Source organism: Trichomycterus rosablanca, chromosome 5 (assembly GCF_030014385.1).
Source record: "Trichomycterus rosablanca isolate fTriRos1 chromosome 5, fTriRos1.hap1, whole genome shotgun sequence".
Lineage (NCBI taxonomy): Eukaryota > Metazoa > Chordata > Actinopteri > Siluriformes > Trichomycteridae > Trichomycterus > Trichomycterus rosablanca.
The window spans coordinates 37,601,364-37,620,106 of record NC_085992.1 but is presented as its reverse complement, the minus strand read 5'-3'; the positions used below and the strand labels follow the sequence as shown (position 1 = coordinate 37,620,106).

The following is an 18,743-nucleotide window of genomic DNA, read 5'->3' as shown; positions in this document are numbered from 1 at the left end:
ATAGGAAATGTGCTGAAACACAGTGGTAAATATGTTTCTAACTGTGTTGCAGGCATCACATTTGCCTTTAATAACAATAAAATACATTAGTCAGTAAAAACATCTGACTAATGCAGTTTTCCCCCACCTATAACACAGAGTAGGATTTGTTACTTTCAGTTTCCCTTAGGTGTGATCAAGTGAGGAATGGTGACTGTATGATGCCCTGAGATGGGCAGGCCCTCTGCCAATTTTATTTTCCTTTTGTCACCCAATGGTCAAGGTGACTCTTGGACCCATAGTGACCCTGATCAGGAAAAAAATAACGAGGAAAAACGGTTTGGAATGAGAAACAAAAAGAATGAGAAAAGAACGAGAGAGAGAGAGAGAGAGAGAGAGAGAGAGAGAGAGAGAGAGAGAGAGAGAGAGAGAGAGAGGGAGATTAAATTGAGCTATCACTTCTTACACAGAGCTGCCTGAAGTACACATTAAAATTGTAATAGAAACATACATATTCTTATATAAAGCAAAAACGTTGGTTTGAGTATGCTTCATTTTAAAGCTGTTGTTGAACAGAAATGTAGAAAATAAAATGTTCATGAAGGTTGTATGGGTATGTATGGGAGTGGTGGCTGAGAACCTTCGGCGCCAACGTGGGTGCCATACAGCAAAATACCTTGTTTGCTCTTTGTGAAAATCTCTGTGGCTTTCTTTTAAGTCTTGCAGTTTTCTCCCACATATAACATAGAATAGGATTTGCTACTTTTAGTTTCTCTTAGGTGTGAGCAAGTGCGGAATGGTGACTGTATGATGCCCTGAGATGGGCAGGCCCTCTGCCAACTTTGTTTTCCTTTTGTGACCCAATTGTCAAGGTGACTCTTGGACCCATTGTAACCCTGATCAAGAAAAAAATATATAAAACAAGGAAAACGGTTTGGTCAAATAATAGGAATGAGAAACAAGAACAATGAGAAAAGAACGGGAGAAAGAGGGAGATTAAATTGAGCAATCACTTCTTACACAGAGCTACCTGAAGTACATATGAAAATTGTAATAGAAACATACATATTTTTATGTAAAGCAAAAACGTTGGTTTGAGTATGCCTTATTTCAAAGCTGTTGTTGAACAGAAATGTAGAAAATAAAATGTTGATGAAGGTTGTATGGGTATGTATGGGAGTGGTGACTGAGAACTTTTGGCGCCAATGTGAGTGCCATACAGCAAAATACCTTGTTTACTCATTGCTCTTTGTGAAGTTCTCTGTGGCTATTTTTTAAGTCTTGCAGTTTTCCCCCACATATAACATAGAATAGGATTTGTTACTTTCAGGTTCCCTTAGGTGTGAGCAAGTAAGCAATGGTGACTGTATGATGCCCTGAGATAGACAGGCCCTCTGCCAACTTTGTTTTCCTTTTGTCACCCAATTGTCAAGGTGACTCTTGGACCCATTGTGACCCTGATCAGGAAAAAATATATAAAACAAAGAAAACGGTTTGGTTAAATAATAGGAATGAGAAACAAACAGAGAAAAGAACGAGAGAGAGAGAGGGAGGAGAGAGAGAGGGAGGAGAGAGAGAGAGAGAGAGAGAGAGAGAGAGAGAGAGTGGGCAGTCCTTTCTGGTATGGACCTGTCGCGCATAAGGTCTGGCGTAAAATCAGTCCTTCTCTTTGCTTATGGGGTTCGAGCCTTCACTTTTTCCCAGCAGTCTTTCAGTCAGACAAATGTGAGATACAGAAACGGCAGCTTTCTCATCTCCTGCAGTTCAGGGAATTTCTACATGACGGTTGTCCGGTTCATCAGTTCAGGACAGCAGCAGTTCAGCCACAGCAAAGTTGAATTTTTCCAGGGATTATTTTAATCAAAGAGCTTTTTGAGGTGAGTAAAGTCTTGATTTTCAGTAGAGAACATAGTAATTCTGTTTGTAGAGAAATCAAGGGTGTAGTTTAGCAAGTTGGGAGAAACCCTATCCTGTCCTGTATTATAGGAATAATGCGTTTTAAGTTCACCACTAAAACCAGAAGTAGTGCATCCCAACCCTGCACTGATTTTACATTTAGTCTGAATAAGTAACTCAGAACAGAACCGACAGCATGTTAACATGTTAGTTAAATGTCATTGCTTATCTTTAAAGAGAAGCTTATATAAAATAATAAGAGGGTCTGACTTAAATGAACAATTCAATCACAATTATTTGCTTCACCTAAAAACAGATGGTGTTGAAATAGTTCAAGACTGGAAATAGACTTTATATATGTAACATGTTAACATAGTATTAGCTTGATGTTAGACTGTAAATGGGTTCATCAGTGCGTTAATATTGTCATAATTGATGAATTAATAAGAAACATATATTATACATTTATGCATAAATGAACTGTCGTTTGTCTAAAAAAAAGACTCCTGTGATCTACATGCATAGACTTGACTGTTAATATCAAGTCCTAAAAACGTATCTGGGAATTTCTTTTGTATATTTATTTTTAGTCTTATGATTTTATCACATCGTGGAAAAACGGCATTGAAATAATACACATTTCACTTCCACAACCCAGTCTTACAAAAATAATACCTTAATATAATAACAGCTGGACTTCAACTGCTCAGTTTTGGCCAATATTGGCACATCTCATAATACATTAATACATATCACTGATCATTATAAGTTTTGCATTTATTAGGTTACTTTTTTGTCCACAATACTTTTGCATTTACAGTAGGCTAACTTAATTGTGCTTTAGGTCAAGCAAAAATGGTGGCTTGTGGATTTGTTTCAGCCCAAAGACTTTATTTCTTTGGATGCAAAACATCTAGTGTGTTGTTCTATTTATTTGTATCTGTTTAGTTTTTTTCTAAGTGTTAATACTGTAAATTAAAAAAACATTTTTTAAATATTTTATTATATTATGCATTATAGCCCATTCAACAATCTTTTAAATGTATGTTTTGTAACTGCAGTTCAGACCAATGATTCACAATGTTTTTAGTTCTGTTTATTAACGAAAACACTTGACGTTCTATAACAGGAAAGATTTTTTTTATTGCGTAAATAGACTTTATATAAATAAATTTCTGTTTTGATTTATTATTTTAGAACTACAAATTAAACTAATTAATCCGAATAAAACTTCTGCTTTATTTAACAGCGTGTTTAATAAATACAATTTATTATGGGGTATATCAAATTGTTAAATTACCAAAATATGCATTTTAAATCATTTATATATTATAAGACATGTATGTTTTATCACAAACAAGTTAGCCAGTGAAATAATCATTGCAACGAAATGCAGACTAGAATACTGTCATAGCTGGAATTTAAAGACTAATATTTATTTCATTGAGCATCTGTAAATGGGTTTATCAATGCGTTAATATTGCCAAAATTAATGACTTAATAAGAAGCACATTTATGCAGTAATGAACTGTCGTTTGTCAGAAAAAAAAACAGTGATCTACTTGCAAAGACTTGAAAGTCCATATCCAACCCTGAAAACGTATCTGACTTGACAATTTGCAATGTCCTAGAGATTGTATGTGGTCAGTAATACTGTACCGTTTTTACACTATTATAATAGTATTATCTTGCTGTCCATTACCTCAACAAACCAATAATGAAAGTGTGTGACACCAGCAAGCAGTACGATTATGCATTATGAATAAACTGTAGGATTAAAGTAATTTTAATTGTAAGATTAAAATGAAGATTAAATTAAACATAGTTATAAGACCTAGCTGGTTGGATTGATTTGGAGTATAGATTTATTGGGGTATGTTTCCAATGCTAAGATGAGCTTTACATGTACAGTGTTACTGGGGTTTAACATTTAGCCGAATATCTGTAAACTGTTGGTAAATTTTAAACTAATTATGGAATGCATTTGTTTGTTATATATACACACGTGTACAGTACAATAAAATGTTTCTTTCGAATATCCCGGCTTGTTTGGATGCTGGGGCCAGAGCTCAGGGTCAGCCATTGTGTGGCGCCCCTGGAGGCAAGAGGTTTAAGGACCTTGATGAAGGGCCCAGAGATAGCTCAAACCCATAACCTTCCTTACGATACCACAAAGCTATAATAAAACCTATAATTTGGGTTATTTGGTTTTGCTGAGATATTTAAACCTACAGATACGGTAAACTATGCCAGAAAAACGTTAAACAAAAACTTAACTATAATAAAATCACTATAAAACAGTAAAGTTACATTTCTCAAAACACATCATATGATTTCTCTTGTGCAATGTGTAATTAATGGGTAATTTCACCATAATAGCGGCAATATTTAGGGATGTTATAAGTAACATTATTAGGGCTTTATATTTAATGATAAACATCATCCATCTTAGGGATACTGTAACATTATTAACCAGATATTAATTAGCAAATTGCCTTTTGTAACATTCTTTTACAGTACAATTTATCTGGATGCTTGAAATAGTTTTTGGCTGCAAGAATTCTACTTTATTTGGGAGTTACATTTTGCAGGTTTAATTACATCTTCAATTAAAAATTCTTATGTTGTTCCATATAATATATATTAATTTGCAATTCATTCAGGTTTTTAAAAATTATTACTATAATTGGTAGCAATAATTTACTTCTTTTATTTCTAACAGATGATATGACAGTTTGCAGCTTGAATATTTCTTTCAATAACAAAACATCAAGTTTGTCCCAGATGTTGTAGTCATTTTGGGACAGCTGCACAAGAACACTATGATTTACTGACTGCAGTAAAGCTACTTTTAAAAAGTCCATCAGAAAAAAAGTTAAGAACTGCTGCTTTGATAGCTTCCCAAAACATGATGTATAGCATTGTCTTAGGCTTTCAGTGCAACTTCAGGCAGCACAAACACAATGTTACAGTTAGCTGCATATCTAAAAGCAAAAATTACACACTGCAGCTTTAATATCCTTTTCAATAAAATTGTGTGTCCTAGATAATGTGTAATTACTTACACCAACATGATTACCATGCTTGAACTATTTTCTTCCTTTTATTGTCAGTACTGCATCTATTTTATTACAAGCAAAAGTTACATACTTTAATACAAACATATTAAAATATAAATGCGTCTATTTCCTGGCATTGTGCTCATGCGAACGCAAAAAATATTATACAGCGTGTACAAACACTGCGTGTGTTATGTTACATATTGCGGTTATAAACATTGCGTGTGTATTATTGCGTGTATAAACATTGCGTGTGTTATGTTGCACATGATATTGCGTGTGTTATACTACATGTATTAAAACTGAGCGTCTTATTTTGCGTGTGTTATTGCGAGCTGTGCATCTCTTATTCTGTAAAGCTGTGGCTTTAACACACACAGGCAAATGCAAATGGATGTTAGAAGGGTTGAAATTAACATCTACAAACATTGGGAAGAAATTCCATCTGCCGTCGGCTCGAGTGGGTCCTTAATAAGTTCTCAGACAGCAAAGTGACACACATCTTAATCAACTCTTAATCCAGGGAATTAATTCTGGACGCGTTTATGAATAATTCCCAGGCTAATGCAGCAGCCAGTGGAAATAGACTTATATGCCTTTGGTCGAACAAACAGATGGACTCCCCAATCTCCTAAAAAATGAGAGGATTCCCCCTATCATTATCTCATTGCTTATTATATATAATTTTTAATGAGATCAATGAGAATGTGCAAACGAATCTTTTAATTTGGGGCGCATATGCATTAAAATGAACAAGCAATCAAGCTTCATAACACGCACTGCTGTTTTTTAAATCCTTATTTCTATTTTTTTTTCTTTTTCTGTAATGTTTTGATGTTTTTACTTTACATACGCAAATACATAAGCTCTAAACTTACGCAAATAAGGCTACCCCAGGAAATATGCCTAAAAAGAAAAGCAAAAAGGTCTCCGAAAAGAAAGTTGATTAAGCAGTCTTTCTATTAGCAGCAACTTGTAAAATCAGGGGTGAAAAGCGCACTTGGCCAAACCATCGCAGTTATTCTAATAAAACCAAGGCTGAATAATGAATATCAAATAGTTATGCAGACCATTATTCCGCCTGTAAAATGTTCTGCGGTCGGGATGTCCTAACATCTCAATAAAACTGTTTGTATGATGCACTAAGTTATAATAATGATAATAATAATAATAATAATACTAACAACAACAACAACAATAATAATAATACATAATAATAATGCATTTTGTCCAGTAATTAATAAACATCTTTGACCAAAAAATATTGATGTTGATGTTATTATTTACATTTATTTATTCATCTTCTGTAACCGCATTATTTTGATCAACCCAAAATGCACCTATTTAATAATGCCTTTGATTAGGACTTCTACTCTATCCCTTTGACTTTTTATCTTATTGTAAAACACTTTTAATGCATTTTCTTGTTCTTGTGTCATTGTATTATTATTACTATTGTTATAACTAATAATAATAATAATAATAATAATAATAATAATAATAATAACAAAGACTTAGCATTTTTGAAATATTATTAATGAGGTGTCGCCTGTGAAAGCTAGTAGATTCTTTTTTTGTTATTGTTTATTCGTAAAAAGAATCAGTTCCCCAATTTAGCATTTTTACATATTTACCGTCTGCTAAAATTTATGTGTTCAGTTTAATATTATATTAACGTGAAACTAATTACAAGAATTAAAGTAAATTCAAGTAAACCAAGTAATTTCAAAGATTACTGAATAGCTGATGCTTTAAAGGGGAGTGGGTTTACCGACTTCTTGTTTTGCCATACTAACTAACAAAATAACTAACCTATAGTGTTAAATGTACTAAAATATAGCTCACTGTAAAGAATAAAAAACAACTTATATTAGTTTAGTCTGATCTAGTCATCAAATTTATTCTTAATGTTGATTGTTGGAAGACAGTGATACTGACAGCAAGTTGACGTGAATATATAAAATATCTAACTAGATTATTTGAATGTGTTATGAGATTATTTTCTATCAAGTTTACGAGTTTGAAATCTCCAAATTATTTGGTTTTTTTATTTAAACAAATAAATCAGTGGTCGGTACAGCAGCGGTACTTGGGCCTATTCTCTTCCAGTGGAGCAGGAAATCTTGTCTGTACATGCTTTTAATTGGAACAAATTAGCAAAATGTAATAATTAAGTAACCCGATAAAACAGATAACATTTCCTTAGCTCAATAAATCTTACACATACCGTTTTATATAATATAGCTTACTATTACACCAAGTGTTCAAAACCTCACATTAGTTTTATAGACCTAAGAATGAACTGGTGAACTAAAGATATCTAAAGATCAGGTCATGGTATGTTAATTAAACCTCATTTTAGACCTCTGTCTCCTCAGTGAGCTCTATCTAGAGGGTCCAATTTGTCTATGCTAATCACTATATGATCTGTCATTTAAATAAACACGATCGTCATTAATTTATAGCAATTTCTTTTTTTTTCTTCTTTTTTTTAGAAGTAATGACATATCATTATTATGGCATTAAGTTTGCCATTTGCAGCATTTCTATTGCTAGGCCTACACGTAAATATTGATGCTTACTTTCAGGACAGCAGCATTGAAAGCTGACCTGTCCCCGCATCATATTCATTGTAAAACATACATCTTAAAGGAACACCATCTGGAATTCATATTGGCAGTTTTTAAAAGATAAAATCTGCCGGGTGTAAGGCACGAATACACTGGGATTTTTCACACCGGTATAAACAATTAAACTCTGTACATTAAATTAAAAGACGCTTAAATAAAAGGTTAAACGATAAATAACAATACAGCAAATTTACCAACGTAAGAGAATGTAACAGGGCTTTTATTTTACAATAATATATAAACAGAATCAATATATTTAAGTAAAATACGATTTCAGTTAAAAAGTTATGGCAGTTCCATAGCATCGATTTGAGGATCTGATTATGTTCCTCTATATAGAAGGTGTTAACTGCTGCTATATAAATAAACGAGCTGTTATTTTAGCTTCTATTACCGGGTCGTGGATTTGTGCTTCGTCCTACAAAAATAGTTTTCAAAACAAAGCAAGCGGGTCACTGCTGCTTTACATAGTTAAGATTATTTTTGGAGTTGTGATGGGTAGTTGTTGGTATCTGTATTGTGCATTGGTCATGAAAGGGTATTAATATAAGCTATTAAATACTTTCACGCGTGATTTAGTGTCAACGAGCATGGTCACGTCACATTTTGAAGTTACAGCTGATCAGTGGGTGGTTTTTAACCAAGAGCATAAATTGGGGGTCACTCGAACCCATTAATAAATGAGAATGACCCTTAGTTTGGCGTGGACTGAGTTTAGTATAGGCTGTGTTAAGTACTTGGTGTCAACAGTTGACAAATCACTGGGACTTCTTTACTGAACACGACGATAAAATAGCATAAAATCTAACTAGACGTTCACAAATATAACCACTAGACTAGTTGAACGTCCAGGGGTAAAAAAATGATTGTTAAACACATTTCAACCGGCCATTAATTGTGTACATCTGACATAATTTTTGCACATATTACAAAACTGCGTATAATAGCCTAATCTGATACTTGTATACCAGAATTCCTTAAACTACCAAAGTACATTTACATAGGCCCAATGAAACTACGAAGGTAGACATCGTAAACACTGAGGGACAATGATGCGATTATTAATATTGTACTAATATTAGGGTAAAACAAGTAGTTTTCCGACTAACATTTTTAATATTGTCCCTTTCATTGTTAAAATTTGTGAATAAAGCAAAATCCATGCATTACAAATGTATAATTAAGGATGATTTATTATGCAAGAAATGAAGGGGTTTTAACAAAAGAAACTGCCAACAAAAGTAAAATAATTGCAACAATTAAATAATTTTAACAATTAAAGGTTTACAGAATTTTAGGAAAAGGTTTAAAAATTAAGTATATTTAAATTAAGTTTTGTTTCCCATTGGTCCATGTTAAGTTTAAAATTCAATAAGATAAATAAATGCTATAGAAGAAATAGAAATAATAAACTTTTTCTGTAATACAATGATTGAAAAAAGTAAACTTTATATTCACTGGGTAATTTGGAGTGCGCATTGCATTTGATGACATTTCTCTATTCTTTAATGTTGTACCTCTCCTAAAGTTGCTGAAGTCAGTGTGTTAATGTTGGTGTGTATGTATTGCAGAACCTGTGGGTTTGGGGAATGGAGTTTAATCTGCTGGCGGATACTGAGGCTCGCAGTCCCACCCTGTCACTGTCCGACTCCGGCACTCCGCAACACGATGCGCCATGCAAGGGCCACGACAACAGCGGTCAGTCAATACAATGCAACACAACATAATATCATATAGTACAGATTAATTAAATAAACTACAACTCAATACAGTAAAAAAAACATCAATTTTACGCTTAAAATGTCCGTGAAAGTAAATTGCTTTTTAAAAAAAATTAAAATAGTAAACCCCAAAAATAGTAAAACAGTCAAATCTGCCACTAAAACACCAACCAGAAAAAACACACAAACTCACTGTTTAAATTTCAAGAGTTTATTAAAGTAATATGTAGTAATATGTTGTATGTAACTTTTTGTATAGGTGGAGACTGACTGGAAGTAAAATGTGCTTGAAGCAAAAACACAAGAAAAAAACAAATGGGTGGTGCAGATTAATGTGGTTGTTGACAAGCTGGTAGTCATGTAAAAGTTAAGGAGTGCCCACTTGTGATAATCTGTGATGTCTGAATTCCTAACGCAGAATCTGATTCAACAGCACTTTGGTTACACAATTGGTCTCCAAATCCACAAACAGCGCTATTCATTTTTAAAGAAAGATTAAGTACGGCAGCTTTATAGAAAATAAAGGTACGTGTGTTAAACACCTTTAGTAAAGATTTAGTAATTTAGAAAAAATTAAGAAAACAGTTTTTTTTAAAATAATGGCTCGTTCATTCACACTACCTTTTTGCATAATTCAACATTTAAATAAAAAAAATACATTTAAGAACACTGATTAGTAATGATGCACTGCAACATGAATGAGTAATACCTAATAAATCACTTTCTATAAAACAATGTACAACAGCTTAGTTTTTACTTAGTTTCTTCACCGCCCCAAGCACAATCACAACAATTCATATGGTTTTATATCTGCAATAATTTTAAGTAAACCTGAACAATGTGCAGAACATTTTTAAAATCCGTGCAATACCTGTTATACTTTGTGCAATACCTTTTATAAAACATGGCATTTTTGTTCTGCTTTAAAGACTTCATTCTTTTGTAATTTTTTGTAATTCTTTTTCTTTTATATTATATGCTTACATTTCAATTTTTGAATATATGTATAAACACTTTTATATCTTTATATTCTTGAAAGCTGCTGTAACGTTACAAATTCCCCGGTGGGATAATAAAAGGCTATCTTATTTGATCTTATCTTAATCTTAATCTTTATTTTATCTTATCTTATAATGAGGGCGCTATAAGTATAGAAACAATAAGCAACATATTTTGATTTACGTTGGTGTTTGTATTGCTAGGGTGTTGTCAAGTCATGATTCCTTTTGACCTATCCTCAATAAATCTCAGAAACAGCATAAACCACATAGCAGTAAAAAGTGTGGACAAAAACGATGAAAGAGAAAGGAAGCTATAACACAACACATTTTACTGGACAAATCCTTAAACTATTTTATAGACTGGGAAGAAAGTACTGAAAAAACATCTATGATTAGGCGTGTCTAAGCTTTTATCATCTAAAAATTGTAAGGATGTAATGGAAATTTCTTAATAAAATAATGAGAAATGCAGTATTGATCCACAAAGTTGAACCAGTTTATCTAGACACAAGATGTTTTTGTTTCCTTTTCTCTACAACAAACTTGTGTCCAGATGAACTGGTTCAACTTTGTGGATTTGTGTACCTGGATTATTGAGCATGCATCAAATGCAGTATTTAGTTTTTATTTGAAATTTTTGCTATTCATCATGTCTTTGGTTCATAAAAGAAATACTTTGTTGGGATACTATTGAACATGCACTATACGTTCACGATAACAATCAAATGTAATTTAATTCCTCTATCAACGTGCTATTGAATAATCAGATGACAGTACTTGTAAAATATTGGCGCAACTTGGCGAGACACAATAAAATCTGAACGAAATAACATCGAGTATGCTTTATTTCAGTCCATTCTTTAGTTGACCCGAGATGACTACATTTTTTACGCTTTTACGAATGCAAATTTTACAAGGTTGTGTCCACTGGCGCAAATCAGCCCTCAGCAATTCAGCCATCAACTGAAGGACAACAGCCTTTCAGCACTTTTCCGCCCACTGTTTACTATAACACTACCACCTCCATATACTGTATTACAGTAGCTAGAACTTTCATGAAGTATTTTAACATGAAGACTAAATGTATAGTAACAACACAGTGTATTGTATTATCAAATAAATAATAAAATGAACCGAAAACCAGTGAAACATCTGGCTAAAATTGCTCGACATGACTAAACCAGGTTAATCCCAGAGCTAAACATCTATATACAAAAGGGTATTAAATATATTACTACTTTCAAACAAAATCGTAAAGCACAAACTGTAATGATAAAGTGAAATATAAAATAGATGTGCTGAAACCTATAGAGCTCTTTGTGTTACAGTGTGTGTATTTATACTTAGTATACATGGGAATAAGTTCATCATTAGTGGGGATTTTTATATTTTTAACTGTAAATTGAATCTTAAATGAGTTTTTTTTTGCTTTGATTGATATGGAACCAATCAAACACATACAAATGAGAAAAATGGCATATAACTTGTTGGACATATAGTTTCTATTAACTGGTTGGTGCATATTTACCTAAATAAAATCTAAAAGTGTAGGTAATGTGATTATATTACAGTATTGTCATAATGTACATACATACAAATACTGATATGCATTTTAAATATTTCACCTATAAAAAGTAACATGGGCATATGTACTTATTTAACATTTTATTTTACACTGTACAATCATACCTGTGAATGTTTAGTTTAGTTTAGATCACTATAAAAGCAAACCCATATGGGACATTTATATATTAATGCTGTGAGCAAAGGGACAGCCACATAAAGATACATTTATATTATGTAATGAAAAATCACTAAGGATGAAGTACACGTATAAATCCACTTTTAACAGGGCAACAGACTATACTGTACATCAAGCCAACAGTAATTCAACAGTAATTCAGTTTATGGGACATGGTGAAAATGCTATATGCTTTCTTCTCAAAACGTAATTAAAAAGTTAAGAACTACAGTATATTAATTTTGGGATGCTTATGCATTTTCAACTAGAAACTTTTTTTTAAAACTAATTTTTCCTCACAAAAAATTGACACACATATAATCAAATATGGGTCACACACAGTCAGTATTTAATATTTAAAGCTACAAATGTAAATTTACTTAAGAGTGTAAAATTTTTATTTTAATCTTATTTTTTAGAATGTAAATAATTTGTGTAATTTTACTATAACTGTCTTTTTTGTCTACTGTTGTTACTCTATTGGAGAGATGCCATTCGAAATTTAATTGTACCTGTGTATAGTGACAATAAAGATTCTATTCTATTCTATTCTAAATATGTACTACAACATTTCCTGTGTGTAAAAGTAAAACTGCTCAAAGTTATGTCTTATCTTTGAATAAAACGTACATTTTAAAACTTCACTACTGTATTCCTAATAAGCCTGTAATCTTTTACAGAATGTACTTACTCTTTTTATCAAATCTTAATGTTCTTGAGCTCCATTTTGGTGAATGCTTACTTTCTAAATATTCCATTTTAAAATACAGTACTTAGCTTAGTTAAGTGAGATCCGAAATACATCTCACCTTTAAAATGTAACAATGTGGTGTCATATTGATGTATGGTGCCATTGTGTTGTGTTAAAATGCCTGCTCATCATTTAGAGCCCCTGCTGCTAAGTCCATGCCAAACAGCTCCAAACCTGCCCTGCCACTAATGCCTGATCCAGGGATTATGTGGACTGCTAATTTAGCTCCTTCTGTGAGGTCTTCAATTTGCACAACTCTGCTTTAGTGTGGGATTTTCTCCAGACATAACAAATGCTGTTTTGTCCTGCCTGTTTTGTGTCTGTCATTATTTGTCTTTGTTGTGCTTTTGTTATGAAAGGAGGGTTATGTCTGTGACATTTTTTTCCATGCAAAAATAAAATATGTCATATCTGTGTAGTACGTAGAATTTAGAGCAGTGGTACTCAGACACACATAACATAAGTCATATAAATTACTATTTTAAACACAATTATAATAAAAAATAAGTCTCAGCATAAACTTCTCTAAATACAAATTCATTTTTGTTATTTTTAGCTGCCAGTCTGTGGCTCATTAAATTATTAATACCTTCAGAATATCATTAATCTCCATCTTATTTATGTACTGCAGTGCAAACAGAAGTGGTTACAAGCTAACTAGTTATAACTTATACAATTCTCACCACTGTCATATTTGTCGTAAGTTGTATTTTGTAATTTTTCAGTACCTTTGATTTAAAATAATATTTTTGAATGCCAAAATACAGGCACAAAACAGCCAGTATAAATTGTCTTTTTAATTTTGAACAGACACAGAGAAGTCATTTCACAACCAGACAGATGAATCAAACCCAGAGGATGGCTCTTTAAAGAAAAAGCAACGCAGACAGAGGACACATTTTACCAGCCAGCAGCTACAAGAACTGGAGGCCACCTTTCAGAGGAACCGCTACCCAGACATGAGTACACGAGAGGAGATAGCTGTTTGGACAAATCTTACAGAAGCACGAGTACGGGTATGTGTTCAGTAATTCATTAAGCTGGAGACACATTTATCAAATATATAATATAGTTTAATTATGCTTCAGTGATGCCAATGTTAAAACTGAATGCAAGAAATTTTATCTTATGTTCTTATGTCTTGAAGATGAACACACTTAGATGAATAGTGGAGGTTTAAAATTTGCAGTAAAAACTGTGTCTCATCTTACACACTTAGCTGAATGTATGTCTGAAGAACAATGGGAATTATCATGGAATTGATCTCACTTTGCTACAATTAGAGCCTCCATGCTTTCCACAAGGTTTTAAAACATAACAGTAGGGATTTGCTTCCATTCAGCCACCAGTGCATTAGTGAGGCACTGATGTAGGTGATAAGTCCTGGTGGATATGCCTCACCAAGACAGGGCTGATGGATAGACTGATAGGGTTCAGGTCAGGTGCTGGCAGGCCAGTCAAGCTCTTCTACATGAAATAAGCAAACAGACAAATAAACCTACCATTGTGCATAGGCATTTGGTAGGCTAAATGAGAAATGAGCTTTGCCACGTTTTTGTTAGAACGTGATTATCAAGAATGTAATTACATGATACACATTTAAATTTTTCTTTACCAGAATTAAGGGGTCTAAACACTATGCCATTACTCCAAGGAATGTGTTGCAATAACGGTGTTATTATCATTACACCATTCCAGCTGATGTTAGTCTAGGCTTGTGCATGGCTGCGTGATCTTGGAATATAAAATAATCCCTAAATTGAGCTCTATCAGGAAATAAAAATAGCTAAACTAAAAAACAAACTATGTTCGAGGCAACATTGAACATCCCATTCCAATGGAGATTGTATGGATATATGATTGATTTTAACAGAATTGACTTCAATTAGATTTTTATTCACTCACAACTTTTAACATGCAGCTTCAGTAATTTTTGTACAGTGTATCACAATCTGTAATGTAATGGTAATAAATCAAACTGCACACAACATGATTGTATTAGTTATGTTTATATAAATATACACATGTGCAAATGCAGTCCCAATCCCTCTCAAATACCAACCAGGAGTTTTGGTTATTGAAGTGTAGTAGAGAATAAAGCAGGTGGGCTGCCAGCCTGATGAATGACAGCACAGCTTCAGCCTTTCTGCCTGCCTGCCATCTAATGGATCAAATTCATGCCGGACAGAGGAAAGGTCACATAGCATGCAGTCTTGGTTATTTTAAAAGAACAACAGGGCTGGCGCTCTCTCTGTCCTAATGTCTATCGGTGGCCTTTTGAACCGTGTATGTGGCCCACTAATCCTAGCAGGACGTTTGCTCTCGCAGCATATTTTGAATGCTTCTTGTGTCATGTTGATTTATGCAATTGAATTAGTATGTGTTCCCAATACACTCTTAAAACCTCAATCATGACCCTGACCTGAAGCCAAACTGACCTAGACTGTTTTTAAAGCCCCACGAGACAGTAAGGGATTTTCCTTAGGAAAACCTTGTCATATACTATAACTAATACTATTTACTGTGTACTTTATGACAGTTTAATATCATCACGTATTAAAATAACTGAATGTACCACTATAAAGTAATACCTTAAAGTATACCAAAATGCACCATATGACTTTGAGATTAAGTAAAACACATTGTCATGGATTAATTAACCTTAAAAATATATTTCTAAGCATTGATTTAAATATTAAGATTTTTTAAATATAATTTGTCAGAGAACTGTTATACAAGAAGATCTTTCTTGGTCAAAGATTTACATAAAATGGCAAGGCATATTCATTTTCTGTGACTGAATAATTAGAACACATCCTTGGTAAATGAATTTAGAATAATTTTATAAGCTGATTGTGGAATTTCTAAAAACACTTTAATTCCATTTTATTAAATTTTATTTTGTTAGTTTTTTTTTTATTAATTAGAGTATTAATGATGTTTAAACTTCAGTAATGTAATTTACCATTGTGACATGGCCTTTCAATACCTAATTAGTGATTATGATGAACATTGAGGCTGAGATTTACTTTCTGTGCCCATATAAATAAAGCTTGTTTGACTGCACTGACACATTTGGAGAAGTAGTTTGTTTCTAATGATATGAACAAAAAGGAGAGTTTTATTTACGAATGAAATGAGGATTGAGCTATTTGTTTGCTATTCCCAGATGTTTAGAGTAGAAAAGGCCCTGAAACACTTCAGGAGCACTGTCCACACAGTTTTGCCCATATATTTTATACTACACTGTCTCTGCTGTCTAAATGTGCTTCTTATAACTAAAGTCGGAGTTCCATCTTAATAAATGACAAAGTTAAAAAATCACAAAGTCAAAAAATCACATAAAGACATTTCACCCTCTATACCTTTTTATAAGATATGACAAGTATATCATAAAGACATAATATCATTAAAAGTCCACCTATTACTGAAAATTACCTAGATTCTCAATGTGTTTTATTATGAATTATAATTGGATATCTCCTATTAAATTTCTTCTGCAATGTATGCCTAAGACAATACACTTTACAGAGCTAAATTCAATATTATCATTTAAAATTTGCAATTAAAACGTTAATCCACCCTTATCCCCTAAAAATAGGATCATAAATTTGACTAATGTGAGAGAATCTCTCTCCTGACATTTCTCACAAAAGTAGCTCATAATAAGCTAATGAATTCGTTTAATAAATGTGATTTGACAATGCCCAGGAGAAATGCTTCTTCCTCTCTTTTTAATTATTATCTAAATTATTATGTTTATAACTATATATAAAAATGAGATATAAAAATGACAAATTTTGCATTTAACATATGTAAGTTTATAATGTTGATCACTAAATGGGAACAGATAAAAATTTATGTTTATTATTTATTATTATATTAGAAGAATTTTATTAAAAAATAGTAAAAAAAACAAAGTCTCAGTTGTTTGTTTGGCTATAATAATTGGGCATGTGAGATAAGAATAACTAAAATAGAACGGTACACAAATTTATAATAATACAATTATTCATCATACATGTATAATAAATCACTGATTTAAGTTTGTATTAATTATATTTAAGAGCAATATATAAGAGAACAGTTTTAGCACTTATTTGTATATCTTATAATTCTGACTTTTTTCTCTTTTTGTCTTTGACTCCAGGTGTGGTTCAAAAACCGCCGTGCCAAATGGAGAAAGAGAGAGAGAAACCAGCAGGCTGAGCTGTGTAAGAATGGCTTCAGTGCCCAGTTTAATGGACTTATGCAGCCATACGACGACATGTACTCTGGTTACTCCTACAACAACTGGGCCACCAAAAGCTTGGCTAGCAGCCCTCTATCGGCCAAAAGCTTTCCCTTCTTTAACTCCATGAACGTTAGCCCTCTGTCTTCGCAGCCCATGTTCTCCCCCTCCAGCTCCATCCCCTCCATGAACATGGCCTCCTCCATGGTGCCCTCAGCAGTGACAGGAGTGCCTGGTTCAGGCCTGAATAACCTGGGCAACTTGAACAACCTGAACAGCTCTACGCTAAACTCAGTGGCAGTGTCAGCAGCCACATGCCCCTACGCCACCACAGGCAGCCCTTACATGTACAGAGACACTTGTAACTCCAGTCTGGCTAGTCTCCGACTCAAAGCTAAACAGCACACCAACTTCGCATATCCGGCAGTGCAAAACCCTGTATCCAACTTAAGCCCTTGCCAGTATGCAGTGGACCGGCCTGTATGAAGCTCATAAGAAAATAACCTAGTTTGATTGTAAGCCCACTTTTGATCTGACCCACAGTTCTTTTGATTCTGATGCACTGTCCAGCAACAGGAACTGGTTAAGAACATGTAACAAGACTTAAAGAAGTCCATCAGATGAGACTGTAAGGCTGAACTGACCAACTGAATCTCTACAATTTTGACCACAGCTAAATAGAATAAATTTAAAAAAAGTATTAGCACATTTACTGCATTGATCAGGAGGGAAAACATACAATGTGTCACAATACAAACAATAACATGTATATAATGGACCTTCTGTTTTTATATGTGACAAAATATCTATTAAATGTAGTACTTTAAAGATGAGATGAGCATGTTCCTCAAAGGCAGAACCTGAAATTTTATTCTTTGTTGTGAATTCCATTCAACTAGGGTAAGGTCGAGGGTCAAAGGTTGCTGTCAGATGCTAAATGAAAACTAGCAATGAGTAATTTGAGAGGAAGACAAATAAGTACAAGAGTAAATCATGTTCCAACTCTGTTAGAGCAAAGAAAAATTCAAACATTTTTTTAAAAAAATGAGTAAAAAGCCATTAAATAAATATATAGTTTTTGTGTGGTGTTTTAAAACAGGGAAGATTTTACTGTAAAATAATGTATGTATGAGTGTGGTTGTTTAAAAAAACTTTTTTGTGTAGCCTGGTTTGTCTCATTAAAAGTGAAATGAAATAATTATTTGTTTTAATGAGTAGTAACACCATAACAATATAAAACTCAGCAAATGTATTAGCTCTCCAAATAATTTATTACATCGCTGAAGTGAAATGTATGCATAGCGTCCTATCAGTCTTTGTTCCAGGTTCATGGCAAAATTATACAACAGGAATGAAGGAGTGAACGGGCAAGAGATGGAAAGTTATAGACGTTCCAAATGACTCGTCACTGATCCTTTTGACCTACACACTTAGAGAGGCCTCTGTCAGTCACAAGCGGCACTTTCTTATGAATATCCTGTAATAAGAGGATGGGGGGATTCTTGGTGTTGTTCCATGTCTCTCCAGTGTAACACGGCCAACATTACGTAAGCACATAAAAGGCATCGCTCCAGAGTGTCACAGTGCCCAGACTCCCAGCACCAGCCAAACTAAACCTGAGATCGTTCAGCTGTCCACAAAGACATGCCACTCTACCAGACCTTTTAATTCAGCTCCTCCACTCATTTACTGAAAGAAATATTTGGTGTCAGACAGGGATCAGTCCATAACGTT

The 18,743-nt window shown here is 33.4% G+C and overlaps 1 protein-coding gene across 1 annotated transcript; it reads left to right on the top strand.

The window, feature by feature from the left end:
• The first annotated feature begins 1,818 nt into the window (after nucleotides 1–1,818).
• pitx3 (paired-like homeodomain 3) lies at nucleotides 1,819–18,059 on the top strand. Its single transcript, XM_062995165.1, has 4 exons — nucleotides 1,819–1,856; nucleotides 9,136–9,262; nucleotides 13,589–13,794; nucleotides 16,929–18,059. The coding sequence occupies exons 2-4, from the start codon at nucleotides 9,154–9,156 to the stop codon at nucleotides 17,493–17,495; spliced, it is 882 nt and encodes a 293-aa protein (XP_062851235.1). The 5' UTR covers nucleotides 1,819–1,856; nucleotides 9,136–9,153; the 3' UTR covers nucleotides 17,496–18,059.
• Nucleotides 18,060–18,743: the final 684 nt, after the last annotated feature.